At 42.0% G+C, this 20,802-nt stretch overlaps 1 protein-coding gene across 3 annotated transcripts in view; it reads right to left on the bottom strand.

Annotated features, from left to right (window-relative positions):
* Window positions 1–3,818: 3,818 nt before the first annotated feature.
* The window catches only part of mast1b (microtubule associated serine/threonine kinase 1b), a 67,735-nt gene continuing 50,751 nt past the window's right edge, over window positions 3,819–20,802 (bottom strand). For all 3 annotated transcript variants that reach the window (XM_079813926.1, XM_079813927.1, XM_079813925.1), the window contains 10 exons: window positions 19,613–19,735; window positions 18,206–18,315; window positions 17,964–18,118; window positions 16,225–16,469; window positions 13,272–13,460; window positions 9,164–9,393; window positions 8,959–9,081; window positions 8,742–8,878; window positions 8,458–8,645; window positions 3,819–5,585 (listed from right to left, as the gene is read on the bottom strand). In XM_079813926.1, coding sequence (XP_079670052.1) covers window positions 4,066–5,585; window positions 8,458–8,645; window positions 8,742–8,878; window positions 8,959–9,081; window positions 9,164–9,393; window positions 13,272–13,460; window positions 16,225–16,469; window positions 17,964–18,118; window positions 18,206–18,315; window positions 19,613–19,735 — 3,020 coding nt within the window. In that variant the 3' untranslated portion in view covers window positions 3,819–4,065. The remainder of the gene's footprint in view (window positions 5,586–8,457; window positions 8,646–8,741; window positions 8,879–8,958; window positions 9,082–9,163; window positions 9,394–13,271; window positions 13,461–16,224; window positions 16,470–17,963; window positions 18,119–18,205; window positions 18,316–19,612; window positions 19,736–20,802) is intronic.

The following is a 20,802-nucleotide window of genomic DNA, read 5'->3' as shown; positions in this document are numbered from 1 at the left end:
GTACTGAATTATCCATGTATATTCAAGGAAATACCATGGTTTATATCCCAAAAATATGGTATTATCATAGTACAATGTCTAAAAGACCATGTTAATACCAGCCAAAATTCACTCCATCATTTGTTTCTCCCTCTTAAAGGTTAACATTTGGGTAACGTGTAAAGTCCTATATTGGTCAATCAAGGATCAGCTGATTTGGATAATCATTGAGCTAACGTGGCACCAAATACATCGCTAGATTCACTACACACACACACACACACAGTCTCCAAAGGACGTTCACACAAACGTGAGAGATTCAAAGTGTAAACAGATTAGATCAATTCCACATGTAACACAGAGCCATCGTTTCATCTCTCGCAAACCACTAGACGTTCTGCTACGTAATAAATTCCTATAAAAGATCGCTAATATGTAGCAAAAATTGAATTAATTAAAAGCCCTGCATGGATTCAAATTAAACACACCTACACATGGACCACCTCACAAACTCTTCTGCATATATACTAAAGGATAATTCAGGCTTCGTATGAATTCAAGTGTATAATCCCACAGTGCATTTACTGGCCTATTAATATACTCTAACAGGATGACATCATGGTGACCTCATAGAGTTTGTCTAATAATCTCAATATCATTTCATAACAATGCCATCCTTGAGCGTTTCTCATTCGGTCTCAAGAGTGGCACATTCAACTTTATAGACTCTCTTTGCGTCTTTCCGAGACGTTTATATTCAGCCACATAAAAGCCAACATGAAACGATATCTGAAACTGATTTTACCTCCATAATCTACTTCTACAGATATGTGTGCTATTATTGCCATAATGCTAACTGGCTTTACACTGCCGCATTTCCTACAAAGTAGCTATTTGACTGTAGTCAGGGTTGAATCGTACACAGATTAAAGGGTCATGAAACCCTAAACCTAATTTTCTGAGATTTTAACAGAGTTATGAGTGTTGAGCATCATAGAAGTCAATCCATTCGTTTTGATTGTTGGAGAAAACAATTTTTTTTGCGCTATATTCAACTTCTGGGTTTAAATTCATCTTCGTATCGACGTCACAGAATGTGGCGTTTTCCTGTACTATAGTACGGCGATGACTCATCGCTGTCTCATAATTATTCATGAGTCTGCATGTCCTCATCCTATGAGAAGAGGCCTCTCTTAATTATTCATGAGTGCATGTCCTTGTCCTATGAGAAGACGACTCGCTTAATTATTCATGAGTCTGCGTGTCCTTATCCTATGAGAAGAGGCCCCGCTTAATTATTCATGAGTCTGCATGTCCTTATCCTATGAGAAGAGGCCTCGCTTAATTATTCATGAGTCTGCGTGTCCTTATCCTATGAGAAGAGGCCTTGCTTAATTATTCATGAGTCAGCGTGTCCTAATCCTATGAGAAGAGGCCTCGCTTAATTATTCATGAGACTGCATGTCTTTATCCAATGAGAAGACGACTCGCTTAAATATTCATGAGTCAGCGTGTCTTTGTCCAATGAGAAGACGACTCGCTTAATTACTCATGAGTCAGCGTGTCCTAATCCTATGAGAAGAGGCCTCGCTTAATTATTCATGAGTCAGCGTGTCCTTATCCTATGAGAAGAGGCCTCGCTTAATTATTCATGAGTCTGCATGTCCTCATCCTATGAGAAGAGGCCTCGCTTAATTATTCATGAGTCAGCGTGTCTTTATCCAATGAGAAGACGGCTTGCTTAAATATTCATGAGTCAGCGTGTCTTTATCCAATGAGAAGACGACTCGCTTTATTATTCATGAGTCAGCGTGTCCTAATCCTATGAGAAGAGGCCTTGCTTAATTATTCATGAGTCAGCGTGTCCTAATCCTATGAGAAGAGGCCTCGCTTAATTATTCATGAGTCAGCGTGTCCTTATCCTATGAGAAGAGGCCTCGCTTAATTATTCATGAGTCAGCGTGTCTTTATCCAATGAGAAGACGACTTTCTTAAATATTCATGAGTCAGCGTGTCCTTATCCTATGAGAAGAGGCCTCGCTTAATTATTCATGAGTCTGCATGTCCTCATCCTATGAGAAGAGGCCTCGCTTAATTATTCATGAGTCAGCGTGTCTTTATCCAATGAGAAGACGACTTGCTTAATTATTCATGAGTCAGCGCGTCTTTATCCAATGAGAAGACGACTTGCTTAAATATTCATGAGTCAGCGTGTCTTTATCCAATGAGAAGACGACTCGCTTAATTATTCATGAGTCAGCGTGTCCTAATCCTATGAGAAGAGGCCTCGCTTAATTATTCATGAGTCAGCGTGTCCTAATCCTATGAGAAGAGGCCTCACTTAATTATTCATGAGTCTGCGTGTCCTTATAAAAAATATGGACGTAGTGTCTGTGACGTCACCCATAGGATTCTGAAGAGCAGTTTGAAGTGTAAAGTAGGGTAGGGTAGCAAAGAGGCGGGACGTGGGCGGAGCTGAGGTGACGCGATGACTAACAGACAGCAGACAAACGGCAATCCACCTGTCACTCAAAGTGGCCATGCCCTTAATTATGGAGGACTTTAAGGCTTTATATAATGTAAACAAATGAGTTATAAAAAAAATTCACCCCCTCACAGTCGTCATGAAGGGCAAAATTAGATATATAGACCAAAACCACAATGTGTCCCAGACTGTAAACATCTGTTCTTCTGCTGTAAAGTTGGGCATTTTAACATGAGCTCAATGAGATTCTTCTCCTTCTGGAGTCTGCCTCTAGTAGCCAGTCCATTAACTGCAGTTTAAGTCACTTCCGTATTGGCTTCAAGAGAAACTGGGGGAGGTTGCCACTTGGTCCTTATCCTATGAGAAGACGACTTGCTTAATTATTCATGAGACCGCATGTCCTTATCCTATGAGAAGACGACTCACTTAATTATTCATGAGACCGCATGTTCTTATCCTATGAGAAGAGGCCTCGTTTAACACAGCAGCACGCATTGATTGACAGGCGCTTCAAAGAGTGAGATCGCATTCATTAAGTGAGAGATGCGCTAATGGATCAAAAACGAGTGTTTGTTTTTGCTTTGTAAGAGTTTCTGCTTCGCATAAGTTCTATTCAGTAGAACCTGAGTCTTCGAAACAAACACTGTGAGTGTAACCGCTCTTTACGGCCCATTAACCAATCAAAGCTCATAAAACTTTGTTGTCAGTCAGTCGCCACTCCGCAGCTTAACCACGCCCACTTTAATAGCATTTTTCAAAACTGCGGTGAGAACTGACGGCTGCTGAAACAGGGGGTTTCATGACCCTTTAAGCAACACTGCAATCCACGGCTAGTTTTCACTCCCGTCAAGAATTAAATATGGCGCTACCCTGACTAAGATCAGCTTGTTAAACATTGTGCACGACCGAGGTGAAGTTAGCGGAAAAGGAAAGCCGTGCACGATAACACCAGGAACATGCATTGCTAAAAGTAAATATGGTCAATTTAGATTTCATGTTGACTTTTGCTGGGCATCATCCAGTGCAAATGTAATTAAGACAGCAGACACAAGCACTTATTCACACGGTTCTGTCCTTGTGCAACGATCATTTCCACCGGTTGCCTCTAGCATTAGTATAGCCGCGCTACTGTCGGCAGTTTAACAGTTTAGCCGAGGTACTACATTGAGAGTGTTTAGATCTATGGTGTCGGTCACTTGGTTAACAAACACTTTAACTACCTCTCGTTTCTAGATCTGACAAAATGATTGGTTGATATGGTGATGACTGAAAGTACATGCCCTCTACAGACCTGGCAGGAATGATTGGATGTGCAGTGTTCACTAGCATTAGGTCTTCGTTTCTTCATTTTTTTGACTCTTCTAATCACAATATACAATGTAACATGCATCTAGAGAGACGTACTGGTTTGTTCTACATCCACATATGATGGTGCACATACTTTTGCGTCATAAGCACCTTTACTTTTTTTGCGAATTTTTTTTCTTCTTGTTTATATCTTGGTTTGATGGCTGTAGAGTCTTTTGAACAGTCTGCATTTGGACAAATACCGGGAACGCATTCCCATTCAGAGTCCCGAATATAACTTTCACATTATAATGTTATGAATGTTTGGAAGAGCTCTTAGAGGCCTTTTCAGGCTTGGACGATCCAGGACCGGGCCAAGTTCCCGTCAGCCCGCGGCGACTCCCAGACGAGGCCTCGGACTTTCCCAAGGTGGCGGCTCGCTTATCCTCATTGGTTTTGGAGCCGTCCTTGGCCTTCCCGCCATCCTGAGAGCCCAACTTCATCGGCCCAAGCACAGTTTTAGCCACACTGGTGAGCTGCGTCACAAAGCTGGACCTGTCGCCAGGAGATACGGCACGAGATTTGCTTATGCAAGGCGACTTGGCGGTTGGAGACGGAGAGGCTGGAGACTCCTCAACTGCTTCCAGTCGACATCTTTCCTCTTGAGGGGCTCTGGTTGACCCAGATGGGGTTTGAACCCGTTCCCCAATGGTTTTGGACTGGACAGGAATTGCTTCGGAGACTTTAGGTGTGCCTAAAGTCCCCTCAACCTTTAGAGGTCCTTTACCTGACTTGCTTGGCTCTGGAGCTACTAACGGTGCAATTTTCTCCTTCGCCGGGATCTTTTCAGCATCTTTCCCATTCTCCAGCCCTTTAGGACCCTCGGTTTGAAGGCTATGGGGTTTGAGTTCCTTCAATCCAGAGCTCTGGACAATTGGCGATACATATGGGGCCTTGGAGCCACATCCCGTTGCAGACGTGATGCTGAGAGATTCGATCCTTCCCACATCCCTTGCTGCCTCCTTCACTGTAGAGGCGACTTGAGAAGATTCAGACTTGGCGGCCATTTTGTCCTTCTGAGGCGTTTCGGCCAACTGGGTTGATTTAGGATCCAAGGTGGTTGCTATTGGTTCGGTTTTTGACACGGTTCTTAAAACTGCTTCACTTGAGTCGGGTTTCCTCGCTTCCTCTCGACCCGCCATTGAGTCCTGCCTTCCGAGATGCCTCGCCGGACTCAACGTGTGCTGGGCGGGCGTGTGTGTTGGTGTCTGGTCAGGTGGAGAGGGCGGAGCCCCGGGCGTATTCTCTCCCTCGATCTCCATCAGGCTCTGGAGAGCGTGCTCACAGTGGAACGACTCCCGGCGGTATTCTGCATGCACAACTTCCAAACCGTGCTTCCTCATGGACACGCAAAGCCCTCCCTTTCTGTCCGAGCACACGGAAGATGAGGAGGATGGGAATGATGGCGGAGGGGGCGGGCCGAGCTTCTCGGTGGACTGCACCCGTTGGAGGAGAGGGGAACGCGGCGGTTCTGCGCTCTTGGGCCGGGGGCGCGTGATCGGAGGAGAGGCATGGAGCTTGGCGGGGAAGGCCTGGGTGGTGTTGGAGCTGCCAACGGTGTGTCCAGCGATGGGTGGCGGGGAGGACGAAGTAGGGGATGGCGTGTGAGCCAGCGGGGATAGAGGAATGTTCCCGGCGGATTTGCAGCGAGCAGAGCGGTACTGCCTGTGGAGTTTGGGCGAGAGTCCGTAAAGAGAGCTAGGCCGCATGTGCTGAGACGTCGCAGGCGAGTTTGGCGTGCTGGATGCGGGAGAGCTGCTCTGAGACGACGTGCCTGAAAGGACAAGGACAGAACCAGGTCAGAACCAGGAACATGTAAAGGGCACACGTCAAAACACCCAAACACTGACTGAAGTTAAATATCAAAGGCTAATTTAGTTCAAAGCACGTCTGCCGCAAAACGGAAGAGGTGACACATGCCCACAGAAATATCATCTTCAATAGGTCAAATGTCACTCGAGTACTTACTGCGATGCGAGAACATACTCAACAAGGCAAAATTCTGCTTTTGTTCTCTAGAAAGGACTTAATTTTGTAACCAGATATTCCTGCATGTACTGTATAATAGTCTACAATTGTCCGGCTACTCAAAAACTTAGACCCTAATCATACTCTTGTGTGTATTGCATGTATACACAGATGCTTCAAGCTTGATCTTCAGAGACACTGGACATAATGGAGGATCTTCATGTATGCTTTGCATTCTAGCACTGTTGCAAGGTGAGCTATAATAGGCATTAGTATGATCTGTCTTCAACATGTTTAAGGGTGCTTTCACACCTGCCTCACTTAGTTCGGTTGAATCGTACTAGAGTTGGTTTTCCCCTTTGGTGCGGTTTGTTTGGTCAGGTGTGAAAGCAGCAATCGCACTCGGGTGCGCACCAAACAAGCGTACGAGAGCTCCTTGAAGAGATGGTCTCGGTACGCTTTCAAACAAACTCTGGAGCGGTTCGTTTGTGGTGAGAACGTGATCGGACCTCGAAAAAAGTGCAAAAAGTACTGATCATTTTTGGACTAAACCAGTTGCGCTGTGCATTATGGGATGAGGAAGTGTTTGTTGACAGTTTGCACTTTAGCATGGCAGCTCACAGACAAACTTGGAGTAGTGAGGAGGTGCGGAGCCTCATAGAAATTTGGTCTGATGACCATATTAGGTCCCAACATTCAAAAACTCACAAGAACAGCGCGATCTCCGCTTGAAGTGACGAGCGATGGGCGCTCGCCGTTTACAGTGTATTGTTTGTATATTGTGGTGTATACAAACAATGTAATAGATTATGGCCAGGGACAAAACCAGCCCGCGCAGTCGCAGTTTAGGAAATACGCCATGGCCAATGAGTGAGGTGGATGTTGTCATGTGACTGCATTTTGGTTCGTTTCCACTGGTTCGGACCAAAACAATCAGTGTGGTGTGTAAAGGAACCAAAAAAGCTGAAAAATGTTACAATGTATAATTGTTTGCCCTTGGTTCGGACCAAATGAACCGAACTAGAGATGTGAAAGCACCCAAAAGCAAGGTGCCTACAAACATTAAACTGTAACTCTATCGCCCCCTTGTGTACTGTTGTTATTCCTGTAATGCAAAAATTGCATACAAAGTATATAAACACCTTAATTTGTATGATTGCACAATTTCAATCAGTCCAGCTAAGTTAGTAAAAGTAATACAATGCAATTATGCATTTAATAAATAATGCATATAATAAATGAGCAAAATATCAGAATAACGAGATTTTTTTGATTGTTGTAAATATGCATATACACTCACCTAAAGGATTATTAGGAACACCTGTTCAATTTCTCATTAATGCAATTATCTAATCAACCAATCACATGGCAGTTGCTTCAATGCATTTAGGGGTGTGGTCCTGGTCAAGACAATCTCCTGAACTCCAAACTGAATGTCAGAATGGGAAAGAAAGGTGATTTAAGCAATTTTGAGCGTGGCATGGTTGTTGTTGCCAGACGGGCCGGTCTGAGTATTTCACAATCTGCTCAGTTACTGGGATTTTCACGCACAACCATTTCTAGGGTTTACAAAGAATGGTGTGAAAAGGGAAAAACATCCAGTATGCGGCAGTCCTGTGGGCGAAAATGCCTTGTTGATGCTAGAGGTCAGAGGAGAATGGGCCGACTGATTCAAGCTGATAGAAGAGCAACTTTGACTGAAATAATCACTCGTTACAACCGAGGTATGCAGCAAAGCATTTGTGAAGCCACAATACACACAACCTTGAGGCGGATGGGCTACAACAGCAGAAGACCCCACCGGGTACCACTCATCTCCACTACAAATAGGAAAAAGAGGCTACAATTTGCACAAGCTCACCAAAATTGGACAGTTGAAGACTGGAAAAATGTTGCCTGGTCTGATGAGTCTCGATTTCTGTTTAGACATTCAAATGGTAGAGTCAGAATTTGGCATAAACAGAATGAGAACATGGATCCATCATGCCTTGTTACCACTGTGCAGGCTGGTGGTGGTGGTGTAATGGTGTGGGGGATGTTTTCTTGGCACACTTTAGGCCCCTTAGTGCCAATTGGGCATCGTTTAAATGCCACGGCCTACCTGAGCATTGTTTCTGACCATGTCCATCCCTTTATGACCACCATGTACCCATCCTCTGATGGCTTCTTCCAGCAGGATAATGCACCGTCACAAAGCTCCAATCATTTCAAATTGGTTTCTTGAACATGACAATGAGTTCACTGGACTAAAATGGCCCCCACAGTCGCCAGATCTCAACCCAATAGAGCATCTTTGGGATGTGGTGGAACGGGAGCTTCGTGCCCTGGATGTGCATCCCACAAATCTCCATCAACTGCAAGATGCTATCCTATCAATATGGGCCAATATTTCTAAATAATGCTTTCAGCACCTTGTTGAATCAATGCCACATAGAATTAAGGCAGTTCTGAAGGCGAAGGGGTGTCAAACACAGCATTAGTATGTGTTCCTAATAATCCTTTAGGTGAGTGTATATATTTTTAATTATGTTTATTTAATTAAATTTGATAGATTTTTTCATAATGAAGCCCCGGGGGTTTGTGGGGTTTGTGTCCCCTTGGTTGGGAAACCCTGGTCTGACTGAATATAACAAGTATAGATGACACAACAGATTCAGCCAATGAGGAGGAGCTCTGACCGAGGTAGGCGGGGTCTGGAGGGGAGCGGTACGTCTGTGTGGGCGAGCGAGCAGACAGGTTGTGTGTCGGCGATCCAGGCAGACTGTCTCCAGACGACAGAGAGCGATTCAGAGAGGACAGACTACGACTGGTGTGAAGCAGGTTTGACTGTTTCGTGATCTTACGAAAGAGAGAGCTGCGCTTCTTACTGCAGACAGAGAGAGAGAGAGAGAGAGACAAACTGAGTCAAGCGATCATATAAGTCAGGTGTATATCTAATGCCAAAGCATTCACTCTTTCTGACCTCTCTTGTCCATCTTTAGCTACTGACTTCTTGTTGCGTCTGGCCATCTTGGCTTTGTAGCTCAGCTTCCTGGCCGGCCCGATCTTTATGGAGGTGTTTTCGAACGGAGTCGTCGTCACTGTTACTTTGCTGCCACTCTAAAAAAATTTCAAATGCACCGTGTCAGAGTTTTATCTCTAGAAAGTGATTATCACAGGGATGTTCGTGACGCCCGTACCTTCAGAATGAGCTCCACCACCTCCGTGTGGACCAATCCGTGCACAGACTCCCCGTTCACATGGGTAATGAGGTCACCGGCACAAAGCCCCGCCTCCTGGGCCGGCCCGCCACACTCTACATGCTGCGATTGGAAGAAAGAAATGTCAATCAATCAATCAAGCGCGACACTATAAATTCAGAACGTCTCGGGAACGCGTTCGTACCCAGACCATGTGATGCACGCTATACACATGACTGTCGCCCATGTAGACTCTGATGGCGCGCAGCGTGAAGCCGTACTTCTTCCCAGAGCGATGGATGGTGATCGGCGAGCGAAGAACGTTTACCGTAGGAGAGTAATCGCGACTCGGAGACGAGTCACGAGACGAGGGATTGGACGAGATGGAGCGAGGAGACATGGGACTGGCCAGCGGAGACGTGCCATGCTGCTCAACTACGGGAGGAAAAACAAAACCGTACATCATAATATAACAAAAGCTCATATATTAATGCCACATACAGTGAAAATAATGCTAGATAATCTAAATATAGGTAGGTGTTGTGATTTTGCAGATAAAAAGGTGCAATTTTTTGCATAGAACTTGCATGGAAAAATAGACATAAGAATTGTTTTATGAATGACTTTATACAGAAATGTGCGCGTTTCATAAATGAGGCCCACAACTATTAAAGAAAACACAAACTTGCAATGTTTATAAAAGCATGAACACCGCTGTCTATATTATAGAAAATGATAAAAAATCTAATAATTATTAGCATTATAGTACTAAAAAGTACTTTATTTGACTTTATTAACATATTTTATTGGTTGCTGACATTTATAGCGTCTTTATGTCAACACAGTTTTGCAAAAAAGTGAAGGTTGTTGACACTTTAAAACTTAAAATATACTGTTAGGACCTTATTCATGACACATAAGCAGAAATAAATCATTAACCATGCAATATTACTCCTGACATGGCATTTTTTAATATGAAAAATTATGTATTTTCAATCATTTTTACATTTCAATCTTTAATTTAATCATAATTTTGTATTTTTTATTCATTATTAACCATTTTTTTTCCTCTCACATTATTATTTAATTACACATTAATAAACCACTTCAGCTCTGCGGCATATTTAGATTTTTTTTTTAAATATCTGAATTTAAAAGAGTGCCCTACCCACAAACATTGGAGTAAATTTATAAAAATGGTCTCATTCATGGGCGCCACTAGGCCCTTTTTAGGGGGGCTTCAGTGTGTGCATTAATCTGAGCTCTCATTGGTCTGTCACCGCTCGTCAATGTCAAAATATTTGAGAAAACCAATCAAATCAAAGTAGGCGGGCTTTATGTTCACAGAAGCTGCTGAAGCTGAGCATGAATTTTAGCTGCGCGACTCGACGTCAAGTGCGAGATATGTAGCTAAACTAAACGTTTCATATTTGACAGCTGCTTCTTTAAGTCAGAAATGTTAAACAAATGACAAAAATATTCAGACAAATGAATAAACTTTGGTCTAATTTCGCCATTTTGATTTGAAATAGGCCTATGGTAATGTTATTTATAATATAACTAACAAACAAGAAATATTAACAAAGCTGTTTTCTTCAGATTAAGCATAAGATTAATAGTAATGAATGTGTGGATATTGTAAATTAATAATTCCATTTGTAGCCTTCGGTAAATTAAAAAGTTCAGCTTTTTTCAGCTTGTATTGAGCATAAGATTAGTAATGAATGTGTGCATATTGTTAATAAATTTAAAAAATGTAGTTACCTAGCTTTCCTGTTAGCCTTCGAAAATGATTCATAAAACATATAAATATCAGTTAAATATATGTTTACTCTCTTCACTGACAAAAATGGAAAAATTGTATCAGTCATATCAGTCACTGACATGGTTTTCAAGCTATTGTTATCGAATTTTTTGCCGTTCAGAACATCTTAAAATGCTCATATGAACGTGATCATCTCTGAGCTCCACCATAACTTCTGGAGAGTGAGGTCAAAATACAAGCCTGGTCATAGATATATCGATCGTAGATGCCTCATTCTATTGATCCGTGCAGGCGCTAATGAGGCATCTACGATCATATATCTATGACCAGGCTCGTATTTTGACCTCACTAAGCGGAAGTTATGGCTGAGCTCAGAGATGATCACGTTCGTCTGATAAGAGGTAAAATAATAGCATAAATACTGCTGGGTTTCTCTCAGAAACTGATGGTTTGTCTAGATAAGACCCTTATTCATCATCTGGTGTCGTTTAAAGCCCTTTGAAGCTGCACTGAAACTGTCATTTGAACCGTTTGGAGCCCATTGAAGTCCATTATATGGAGAAAAATCCTGGACTGTTTTCATCAAAAAACGTAATTTCTTTTCGACTGCAGAAAGAAAGACATGGACATCTTGGATGACATGGGGGTGAGGAAATTATCAGCAAAAGTTTATTTAAAAGTGAACTTATCCTTTAATAGTGAGAATTGGACCCTAAACTTACCAATATTAAAGTCTAATAAAGTCTTACCAATATTTTTTTTTTCCATACCCTCACTGGGGGCTGAGCCCCACTAAAATGTATTGTATGTAGTCACAATTTTATAATAAACACATACAAAAAGGTCATATTTTGATATATTTTTGAAAATCTGTAATTTTGAACCTGTTTGGTTTATGTCCCTTCCGAAAGTTTCTGTTGATTCCACTAGGTGGCAGTAAACAGAGGTGGAAGAAAATAATCTTCTTGATATCTCCTTCTAAAAAAATGTTATTGAGATTAATCTGTCCAAACTATCTAATAACTCCTACTAATCTGCATTGTTTGAAGCCTGGAAAATCGAAAAGAAGGCCCCGCCTCCTCAACGTTCTAAAGGGAGATCTCGGCCTCTGATTGGTCTAGAAGCATGATCGATGTGTCTATAGAGAGCTGAGATACTCGTATGATGCAATACGTGATGACGTCACCAACAATCGCGGCTAACAAAGACGATCCAAACAAAGGATAATAAGAGTATTTGTCTGCATCGCATGTTTTGATCTGGACATCGGTGACATATTACAGCGTCGTTTGGCCATGTGAAAATAGTCTCATTTTGAAGAAAACAACCGAAGGAACGAGCTTGTTTAAGGCTAGTAGCTCAACAAAGAGGTAGTGATACGAACAGGAATATGACTCATGTGTTTGCTTGTTCAAAGGAGTCATTTCCATCTTTGTGATTCTTTTGATAATAACGTCACTGTAAAGTGTTGGATCTGTGAAATAAGATATTTTTGAGGGCGAGAGCTTTCATTTGATATATGACTTGTCTATTTTTGGTGAGTTTGTGTGATATAAATATGAAATGTAATATTACTCTCAAGGGGGGGGGGGGTCGTTGCGGGGGGGTCGAATTTAAAGGGTTAGTTCACCCAAAAATGTAAATTCTGTCATTAATTACTTACCCTCATGTCGTTGGACACCCGTCAGACCTCCGTTCATCTTCAGACACAAAGGAAGATATTTTAGTGTAAATCTGATGGCTCTGAAAGGCCTCCATTGGCTCAATGCACGGTTCACTCTCAAGACCCTTAAAAGGCACTAAAGACGTCGTTACAAAGTCCATCTCACTACAGTGGCTCTACAATAACTTTATGAATCGGCGAGAATAGTTTTTGTGCGCAAAAAAACTCTAAATAACGACTTACATAGTGATGACGATTTCAAAACAAGGCCTCATGAAGCTTCGAAGCGTTATGAATCAGTGAGTCGATTCAGCAGTTTGAATCGCCAAATTGCAGCAGTTTGACACGCGATCCGAATCATGATTCGACTGATTCATAACGCTTCGAAGCTTCATGAGGCCGTGTTTTGAAATCGTCATCACTATATAAGTCGTTATTTAGGGGTTTTTTGCGCACAAAAACTATTCTCGCCGATTCATAAAGTTATTGTAGAGCCACTGTAGTGAGATGGACTTTGTAACGACGTCTTTAGTGCCTTTTAAGGGTCTTGAGAGTGAACCGTGCATTGAGCCAATGGAGGCCTTTCAGAGCCATCAGATTTACACTAAAATATCTTCATTTGTGTCTGAAGATGAACGGAGGTCTGACGGGTGTCCAACGACATGAGGGTAAGTAATTAATGACAGATGTTTCATTTTTGGGTGAACTAACCCTTTAAACCTTATTATCTTCTTCTATGTAACATAAATGCAAAAGTGACAAATGACGTCAGACGCCGAGTTGAATGACGTCATGTAGATATAAATAACGATGAAAGACAATAGTGCAATCATATTAATGTTGACGTGCGGGGATATTTATGACCCCAGTGTCTGGATGTGTCACCTGCAGGTATGATGACAGACAGGGCCGTGGCAGAGGCCGACTTTATGACTTTGGTGCCGGATCGAGTCGCACTTTCAGTGGGAATCTGATGATGTCGAGCTCTCCGTAAGACCAGGTCACTTCCGACTCGAGGCCCGAAGGAGTCTGGCATGTGCAGAGGCACGGCATCGGCGGGCCGCAGAAGCTTATCTGAGAAACAGGAAGAGTTTCAGAGTGACTGACACCCAGGAACACAACACTATCAGGGCTCTAGAGCGACCAAAATTTGTAAGGGTGCGACTAAAATTCGCACCGGTGCACCCAACATCCTCTCCACGAATGAAGCGTTTGTTCTCCTTTGATGGAACTCTCCATAGATATATATACGTAGATGCCTCATTAGCGTCTGTTTCTATGGGCCGATATACGTGGAGCGGTCGAATGAGGCATCTATGTATATAGTTCTATGGCACTCTCATGGTTGGATCATATCGTGGTCTTAACCACCAATCAGAGAGAGAGGTGGGACGGGTCTTTGCCTCTGACAGTGTTAATTTCGTTGATGAATAATTTTCGTCATAATCAGCTACCTTTTTTCACTGACGAAAACGAGACGATAACTAAATAAAAACTAGTGTTGGATGACAAAAACTATGATGAAAATCAACTGACATTTTCGTCAACAAATAAAAACGAGACGAAAATGTTAGCGAGGGACGATTAGGGAAGAGATCCAGTCAGAACCAATCCAGCGCTCCAGAGCAGCTCAATCACTGAATAACACACATTTATGCCAGGTTATTGTTTATGAACTAATGCTGATGAATAATGACAGTGTTTACTTTACGATGTTTATATAGTAATGTGTTTTAGACGGTTGTAACAACGCATATTTTATCTCCTCGTCTGAACTTGAATGAGCTCCTGCAACTGCAATAGTAAGGCGAGATTTCAAAATAAGAGTCCCGGTGTATTTCCAGCTGGTTTATCATTAAAAGTCACGCATTATATATTAGTTTTTGCTTCCACAATAAACTGTATTTAATTTAATTCCCATTTAATTCATAGTCAGGAGGAAAGACCAGTATTTGACACATATTCAATAAAGTATCAGGGTTATAATAGTTCACTAAAACCATAAAAAAAAATCTTGAAATTAAATAAATGTTAACTGAAATTTAAAAAAGAAACAAACAAACTTATTTGAAGCTTTAGCTTAACATGATATACTAACTAAAACAGAAATACAAAGTTATAAAAACTATATAGATGTTTTTTTAAAAACAAACAAAAACTGAATTGCGCTCTTTCGCGTATTTTTAATGTCAAAAACAAAATGATCAAGTGACAGTCGGTTGTGTAATACTTAAATGCTTAATGTATTACAATTGAACTAAACTCATTAGATTTTAGGAGAATAAATCTACTGTAGATTTAAAATATGATATTTAGTCGACTAAAACTAGACTAAAACTAAAAACAATTCAGGTGACTAAAATATGACTAAAACTAAATGGCATTTTAGTCAAAAGACTATGACTAAAACTAAATCAAAATTTGCTGTCAAAATTAACACTGGCCTCTGATTGGCTGTGGTCCAGATATTCCTGTCGGTTTACACTGCTTCGTCAAGCTAACCACAAAAATAACAGTCGTCGTAAGTCGTAAGTAAATGCTTAACCCAGTCGGCGTCACTACTGTGATTGTGCATTGATATATTATATCCCAAAAATAATCTCTTTGAGAACGATATTTGCCTGAAACGCTAACGTTAGTATCATTGTTAATTTGTTTTGTCTGCTGCAAAGTGACTTTCTGGCTCTTTGAAAAAAAACGTTCAACTGCAGTGATCTACCCGTAAAAATTCATAATTTCACTATAGCATGTTTCAGCTGGCACAATTTTATTAAAAAATATAAACATCTATAGGCTACCGTAGCCTACAATAGCCTATCAGTAACGTTACCACATAATTATGACCATCATCAAAGCGTGATATGTATCGCAGGCAGAGGAAATTAAAAAATCCGTTGTATTGAAATTGTATTTCATTGTTTATTATTTTATTATTATTGGTTTCTAAGGTGTTCTGAGTGGTTGCTAAGGTGTTGCTAGGTGGTTACTAGGGTGTTTTAGTGCATGCTATGAGGTTGTTAGACAAATTATTTTAAACTTGCTACTATGGATTGCTAGGTGGTTTCTAAGGAGTTCTGAGTGGTTGCTAGGGTGTTGCTAGGTGGATACTAGGGTGTTTTAGTGCATACTATGGGGTTGTTAGATGAATGGTTTTAAACTTGCCACTATGTGAATGCAAGGTGGTTTCTAAGGAGTTCTGAGTGGTTGCTAGGGTGTTGCTAGGTGGTTACTAGAGTGTTTTAGTGCATACTATGGGGTTGTCAGATGAATGATTTTAAACTTGCTACTATGTGAATGCAAGGTGGTTTCTAAGGTGTTCTGAGTGGTTGCTAAGGTGTTGCTAGGTGGATACTTGGGTGTTTTAGTGCATACTATGGGATTGTTAGATTAATGGTTTTAAACTTGCTACTATGTGTATGCAAGGTGGTTTCTTATGTGTTCTGAGTGGTTGCTAAGGTGTTGTTAGGTGGATACTAGGGTGTTTTACTGCATACTATGGGATTGTTAGAAGATGATGCATTTTAAACTTGCTACTATGGATTGCTAGGTGGTTTCTAAGGTGTTCAGAGTGGTTGCTAAGGTGTTGTTAGATGGATACTAGAGTGTTTTAGTGTGAAAATGCATATATTATGTTGTCCTTTACAAAATATGTATGAATATATAAGGTGTATGACAAAAAGGTGACCTTGAAATTGTGGCGTTCAAGGGGACGTCTGCCAGGGAAAAATTTGGGTGCACCTAAATAAAAAAGTTAGGCGCACCAGTGCAACCAAGGCAAAAAGTCAGTCTGGAGCCCTGACTATAATGTATGATTCTCTTTATCTGAAAGCCCAATCACCTCCAGGATGTCCGGCTGATGTCACAGAGCTGGACTCCAGCAGGCCGGAGCTGACGGGCACACTTGCGCCCTCTAGTGACGTTCCCCTGACCTTGATGGCAGGCTGGCGCGTGTGCACATCAGCGTCTCCCTCTAGTGGAGAGGCGAAGCGGTGCGTGTCCATCAGCGCTGAGAAGCGGCGCCGAGCTCCCGGAGGACTGGAGTCGGACTCAGTGAAGGACGACTCCGAACACGACAAACGCTTCCTACACACAGAAAAGAGGAACATCAGTGGCTTTTAGAACGAGCAATTAATCATTAAAACACATCAAAAACATAGATTTTAATACTTTAAGGTTGATAGACAGTGCTCTCAAGGCCATTGCTAGGATGTTTTTAGTACATGCTATGCAGTTCCGGACGGTTTTAAATGAGCTACTATGAGTGGCTGCAGGGCTATTCTGGGAGTCTGAGTGGTTGCTAGGGTGTTGCTAGGTGGTTACTAGGGTGTTTTAGTGCATACTATGGGGTTGTTAGATGAATGATATTAAACTTGCTACTATTTGAATGCAAGGTGGTTTCTAAGGTGTTCTGAATGGTTGCTAGGGTGTTGCTAGGTGGTTACTAGAGTGTTTTAGTGCATACTATGGGGTTGTTAGATTAATGATTTTAAACTTGCTTCTATGGATTGCTAGGTGGTTTCTAAGGTGTTTGGAGTGGTTGCTAAGGTGTTGCTAGGTGGATACTAGGGTGTTTTAGTGCATACTATGGGGTTGTTAGATGAATGATTTTAAACTTGCTACTATGGATTGCTAGGTGATTTCTAAGGTGTTCGGAGGGGTTGCTAGGTGGATACTAGGGTGTTTTAGTGCATACTATGGGGTTGTTAGATGAATGGTTTTAAACTTGCTACTATGTGTATGCAAGGTGGTTTCTAATGTGTTCTGAGTGGTTGCTAGGGTGTTGCTAGGTGGTTACTAGAGTGTTTTAGTGCATAATATGGGATTGTTAGATGAATGATTTTAAACTTGCTACTATGGATTGCTAGGTGGTTTCTAAGGTGTTCTGAGTGGTTGCTAAGGTGTTGCTAGGTGGATACTAGAGTGTTTTAGAGCATACTATGGGATTGTTAGATTAATGATTTTAAACTTGCTACTATGTGGATGCAAGGTGGTTTCTAAGGTGTTCTGAGTTGTTGCTAAGATGTTGCAAGGTGGTTACCAGGGTGTTTTAGTGCATACTATGGGGTTGTTAGATGAATTATTTAAAACTTGCTACTATGGATTGCTAGGTGGTTTCTAAGGTGTTCTGAGTTGTTGCTATGGTGTTGCTAGGTGGATACTAGAGTGTTTTAGTGCATACTATGGGATTGTTAGATGAATGATTTTAAACTTGCTACTATGGATTGCTAGGTGGTTTCTAAGGTGTTCTGAGTGGTTGCTAAGGTGTTGCTAGGTGGATACTAGAGTGTTTTAGAGCATACTATGGGATTGTTAGATTAATGATTTTAAACTTGCTACTATGTGGTTGCAAGGTGGTTTCTAAGGTGTTCTGAGTTGTTGCTAAGATGTTGCTAAGTGGTTACCAGGGTGTTTTAAGTTAATTTTATAGGGTTGTTAGGCGGTTCTGAGAGGTTTTAAACTGACTCTGTTTTTGCTAGGGTGCAGTTAGGTGGTACTGGGTGACGTTACAATTGCGACTATGTGGTTGCTAGGGTGTTGCTGGGCTATTCTGGGAGGATGCTATGTTGTTGCTCTTACATCTCAGGAGATCCGGTTCTCCAGGTCTTGTCTCGGAGGGTCACGCTGCCCAGACTCTCTCTCTTCCCGCGATCTTCCCTGTGAGCTTTGGGCTCTCTGCGGGTCACCACAGGCTTGTGCTCCAGCTGGGACAGATGCTCCATGCTGCTGTACACCTGAGATCCAGACGCATTACATGAGTCCTGCAATAGACTACATTACCCACAATCCTCAGTATATGACTCTCATGGGAGAGGTCTAACCTTGCTGAAGCGCGGAGAGCAGGAGGAGAAGTGGTGAATCTCCACTGGCTCGTCGTCATTGGTGTCGTCCTCATCGTACGAGTGAACGTGATGATACCGCTCGGATCGCGCTGGAACGGACAGATGAGTTATGTTATGAATATGTGAGGGGTATATTGTTAGCGGACATCTAGATGCCGTCCATACTGTTGAGAGCGGCGTTTAGATGAATAGAACTTTTTACGGAAAGTTTGCATTGGCAAGCTGTTTCAAATCCCCCAAACTAGGTGGTTTCTAAGGACTTCTGAGTGGTTGCTAGGGTGTTGCTAGGTGGATACTAGAGTATTTTAGTGCATACTATGGGGTTGTTAGATGAATGATTTTAAACTCGCTACTATGCGAATGCAAGGTGGTTTCTAAGGTGTTCTGAGTGGTTGCTAAGGTGTTGCTAGGTGGTTACTAGAGTGTTTTAGTGCATAATATGGGGTTGTTAGATGAATGATTTTAAACTTGCTACTATACGAATGCAAGGTGGTTTCTAAAGTGTTCTGAGTGGTTGCTAAGGTGTTGCTACGTGAATACTGGAGTGTTTGTGCATAATATGGGGTTGTTAGATGAATGATTTTAAACTGGCTACTATGCGAATGCAAGGTGGTTTCTAAGGTGTTCTGAGTGGTTGCTAAGGTGTTGCTAGGTGGTTACCAGGGTGTTTTAGTGCATACTATGGGGTTGTTAGATGAATGATTTTAAACTGGCTACTATGCGAATGCAAGGTGGTTTCTAAGGTGTTCTGAGTGGTTGCTAAGGTGTTGCTAGGTGGTTACCAGGGTGTTTTAGTGCATACTATGGGGTTGTTAGATGAATGATTTTAAACTTGCCACTATGTGAATGCAAGGTTGTTTCTAATGTATTCTGAGTGGTTGCTAAGGTTTTGCTAATTGGTTACTAGGGTGTTTTAGTGCATACAATGGGGTTGTTAGATGAATGATTTTAAACTGGCTACTATGCGAATGCAAGGTGGTTTCTAAGGTGTTCTGAGTGGTTGCTAAGGTGTTGCTAGGTGGTTACCAGGGTGTCTTAGTGCATACTATGGGGTTGTTAGATGAATGATTTTAAACTTGCTACTATGCGAATGCAAGGTGGTTTCTAAGGAGTTCTGAGTGGTTGCGGAGCCTCAGAGCCACACACAACTATTACATCATCGCCACTGACCAATGTTAATATGAAGGCGTTTACTAGACAGAGTGAAATTTTTCCGGAAAGTTTGCATTGGCAAGCGGTTTCAAATCCCCCAAACTACCTCTAAACGAACTTCGGTTTGGCCTGATTGTGTTCAAAATGTTCGTCACACCAGTTTTGCTTGAAATATATCGGGGGCCTTAACAGACACCAGCATAATCACACACAATCCATCCGCCCGTCACTCACTGTCGAAGTAGCTGGTGTCCTCCTCCGACTCCAGATGAGGGATGAACTCGGCTTTCTGGCGGAGCAGACTGCTCCAGTCCAGATCGCAGAAGAACGGATGCTGCTTCACCTCGAACGCTCCACCTGCGCACAAACACACCGCTCCATTCAGCCTGTGCAGAGCGACTGACCCCACCAGAGCCAGCAGCCACGGGGGGGGGGCACAGTACCATGATAAAACACAATCAACGCTCCATAATCAGATGATAGTAATCATCGGAAATAGATATTTATATTTCAAGGTGGTTTCTAATGTGTTCTGAGTGGTTGCTAGGGTGTTGCTAGGTGGATACTAGAGTGTTTTAGTGCATACTATGTGGTTGTTAGATGAATTATTTTAAACTTGCGACTATGTGAATGCAAGGTGGTTTCTAAGATGTTCTGAGTGGTTGCTAGGGTGTTGCTAGGTGGTTACCAGGGTGTTTTAAGTGAATATTACGAGGTCGTCAGGTTATTGAGTGGTTTTAAACTATGCTATGGATTGATAGGTGGTTTCTAAGGACTTCTGAGTGGTTGCTAGGGTGTTGCTAGGTGGATACTAGAGTGTTTTAGTGCATACTATGGGGTTGTTAGATGAATGGTTTTAAACTTGCTAGAATGTAAATGCAAGTTGGTTTCTAATGTGTTCTGAGTGGTTGCAAAGGTGTTGCTAGGTGGATACTAGGGTGTTTTAGTACATACTATGGGGTTGTTAGATTCATTCTTTTAAACTTGCCACTATGTGAATGCAAGGTGGTTTCTAAGGTGTTATGAGTCGTTGCTAGGGTGTTGCTAGGTGGATACTAGAGTGTTTTGTGCATACTATGGGGTTGTTAGATTAATTATTTTAAACTTGCTACTATGCGAATGCAAGGTAGTTTCTAAGGTGTTTTGAGTGGTTGCTAGGGTGTTGCTAGGTGGTTACCAGGGTGTTTTAAGTGAATATTACGAGGTCGTCATGTGATTCTGAGTGGTTTCAAACTATGCTATGGATTGCTAGGTGGTTTCTAAGGAGTTCTGAGTAGTTGCTGGGGTGTTGCTAGATGGATACTAGAGTGTTTTGTGCATACTATGGGGTTGTTAGAGGAATGGTTTTAAACTTGCTACTATGTAAATGCAAGTTGGTTTCTAAGATGTTCTGAGTGGTTGCTAGGGTGTTGCTAGGTGGTTAC

This window comes from Gobio gobio (genome assembly GCF_949357685.1).
Source record: "Gobio gobio genome assembly, chromosome: 1".
Lineage (NCBI taxonomy): Eukaryota > Metazoa > Chordata > Actinopteri > Cypriniformes > Gobionidae > Gobio > Gobio gobio.
Note: the sequence above shows the minus strand (reverse complement) of the source record. Positions and strands in the feature narration are given on the sequence as shown.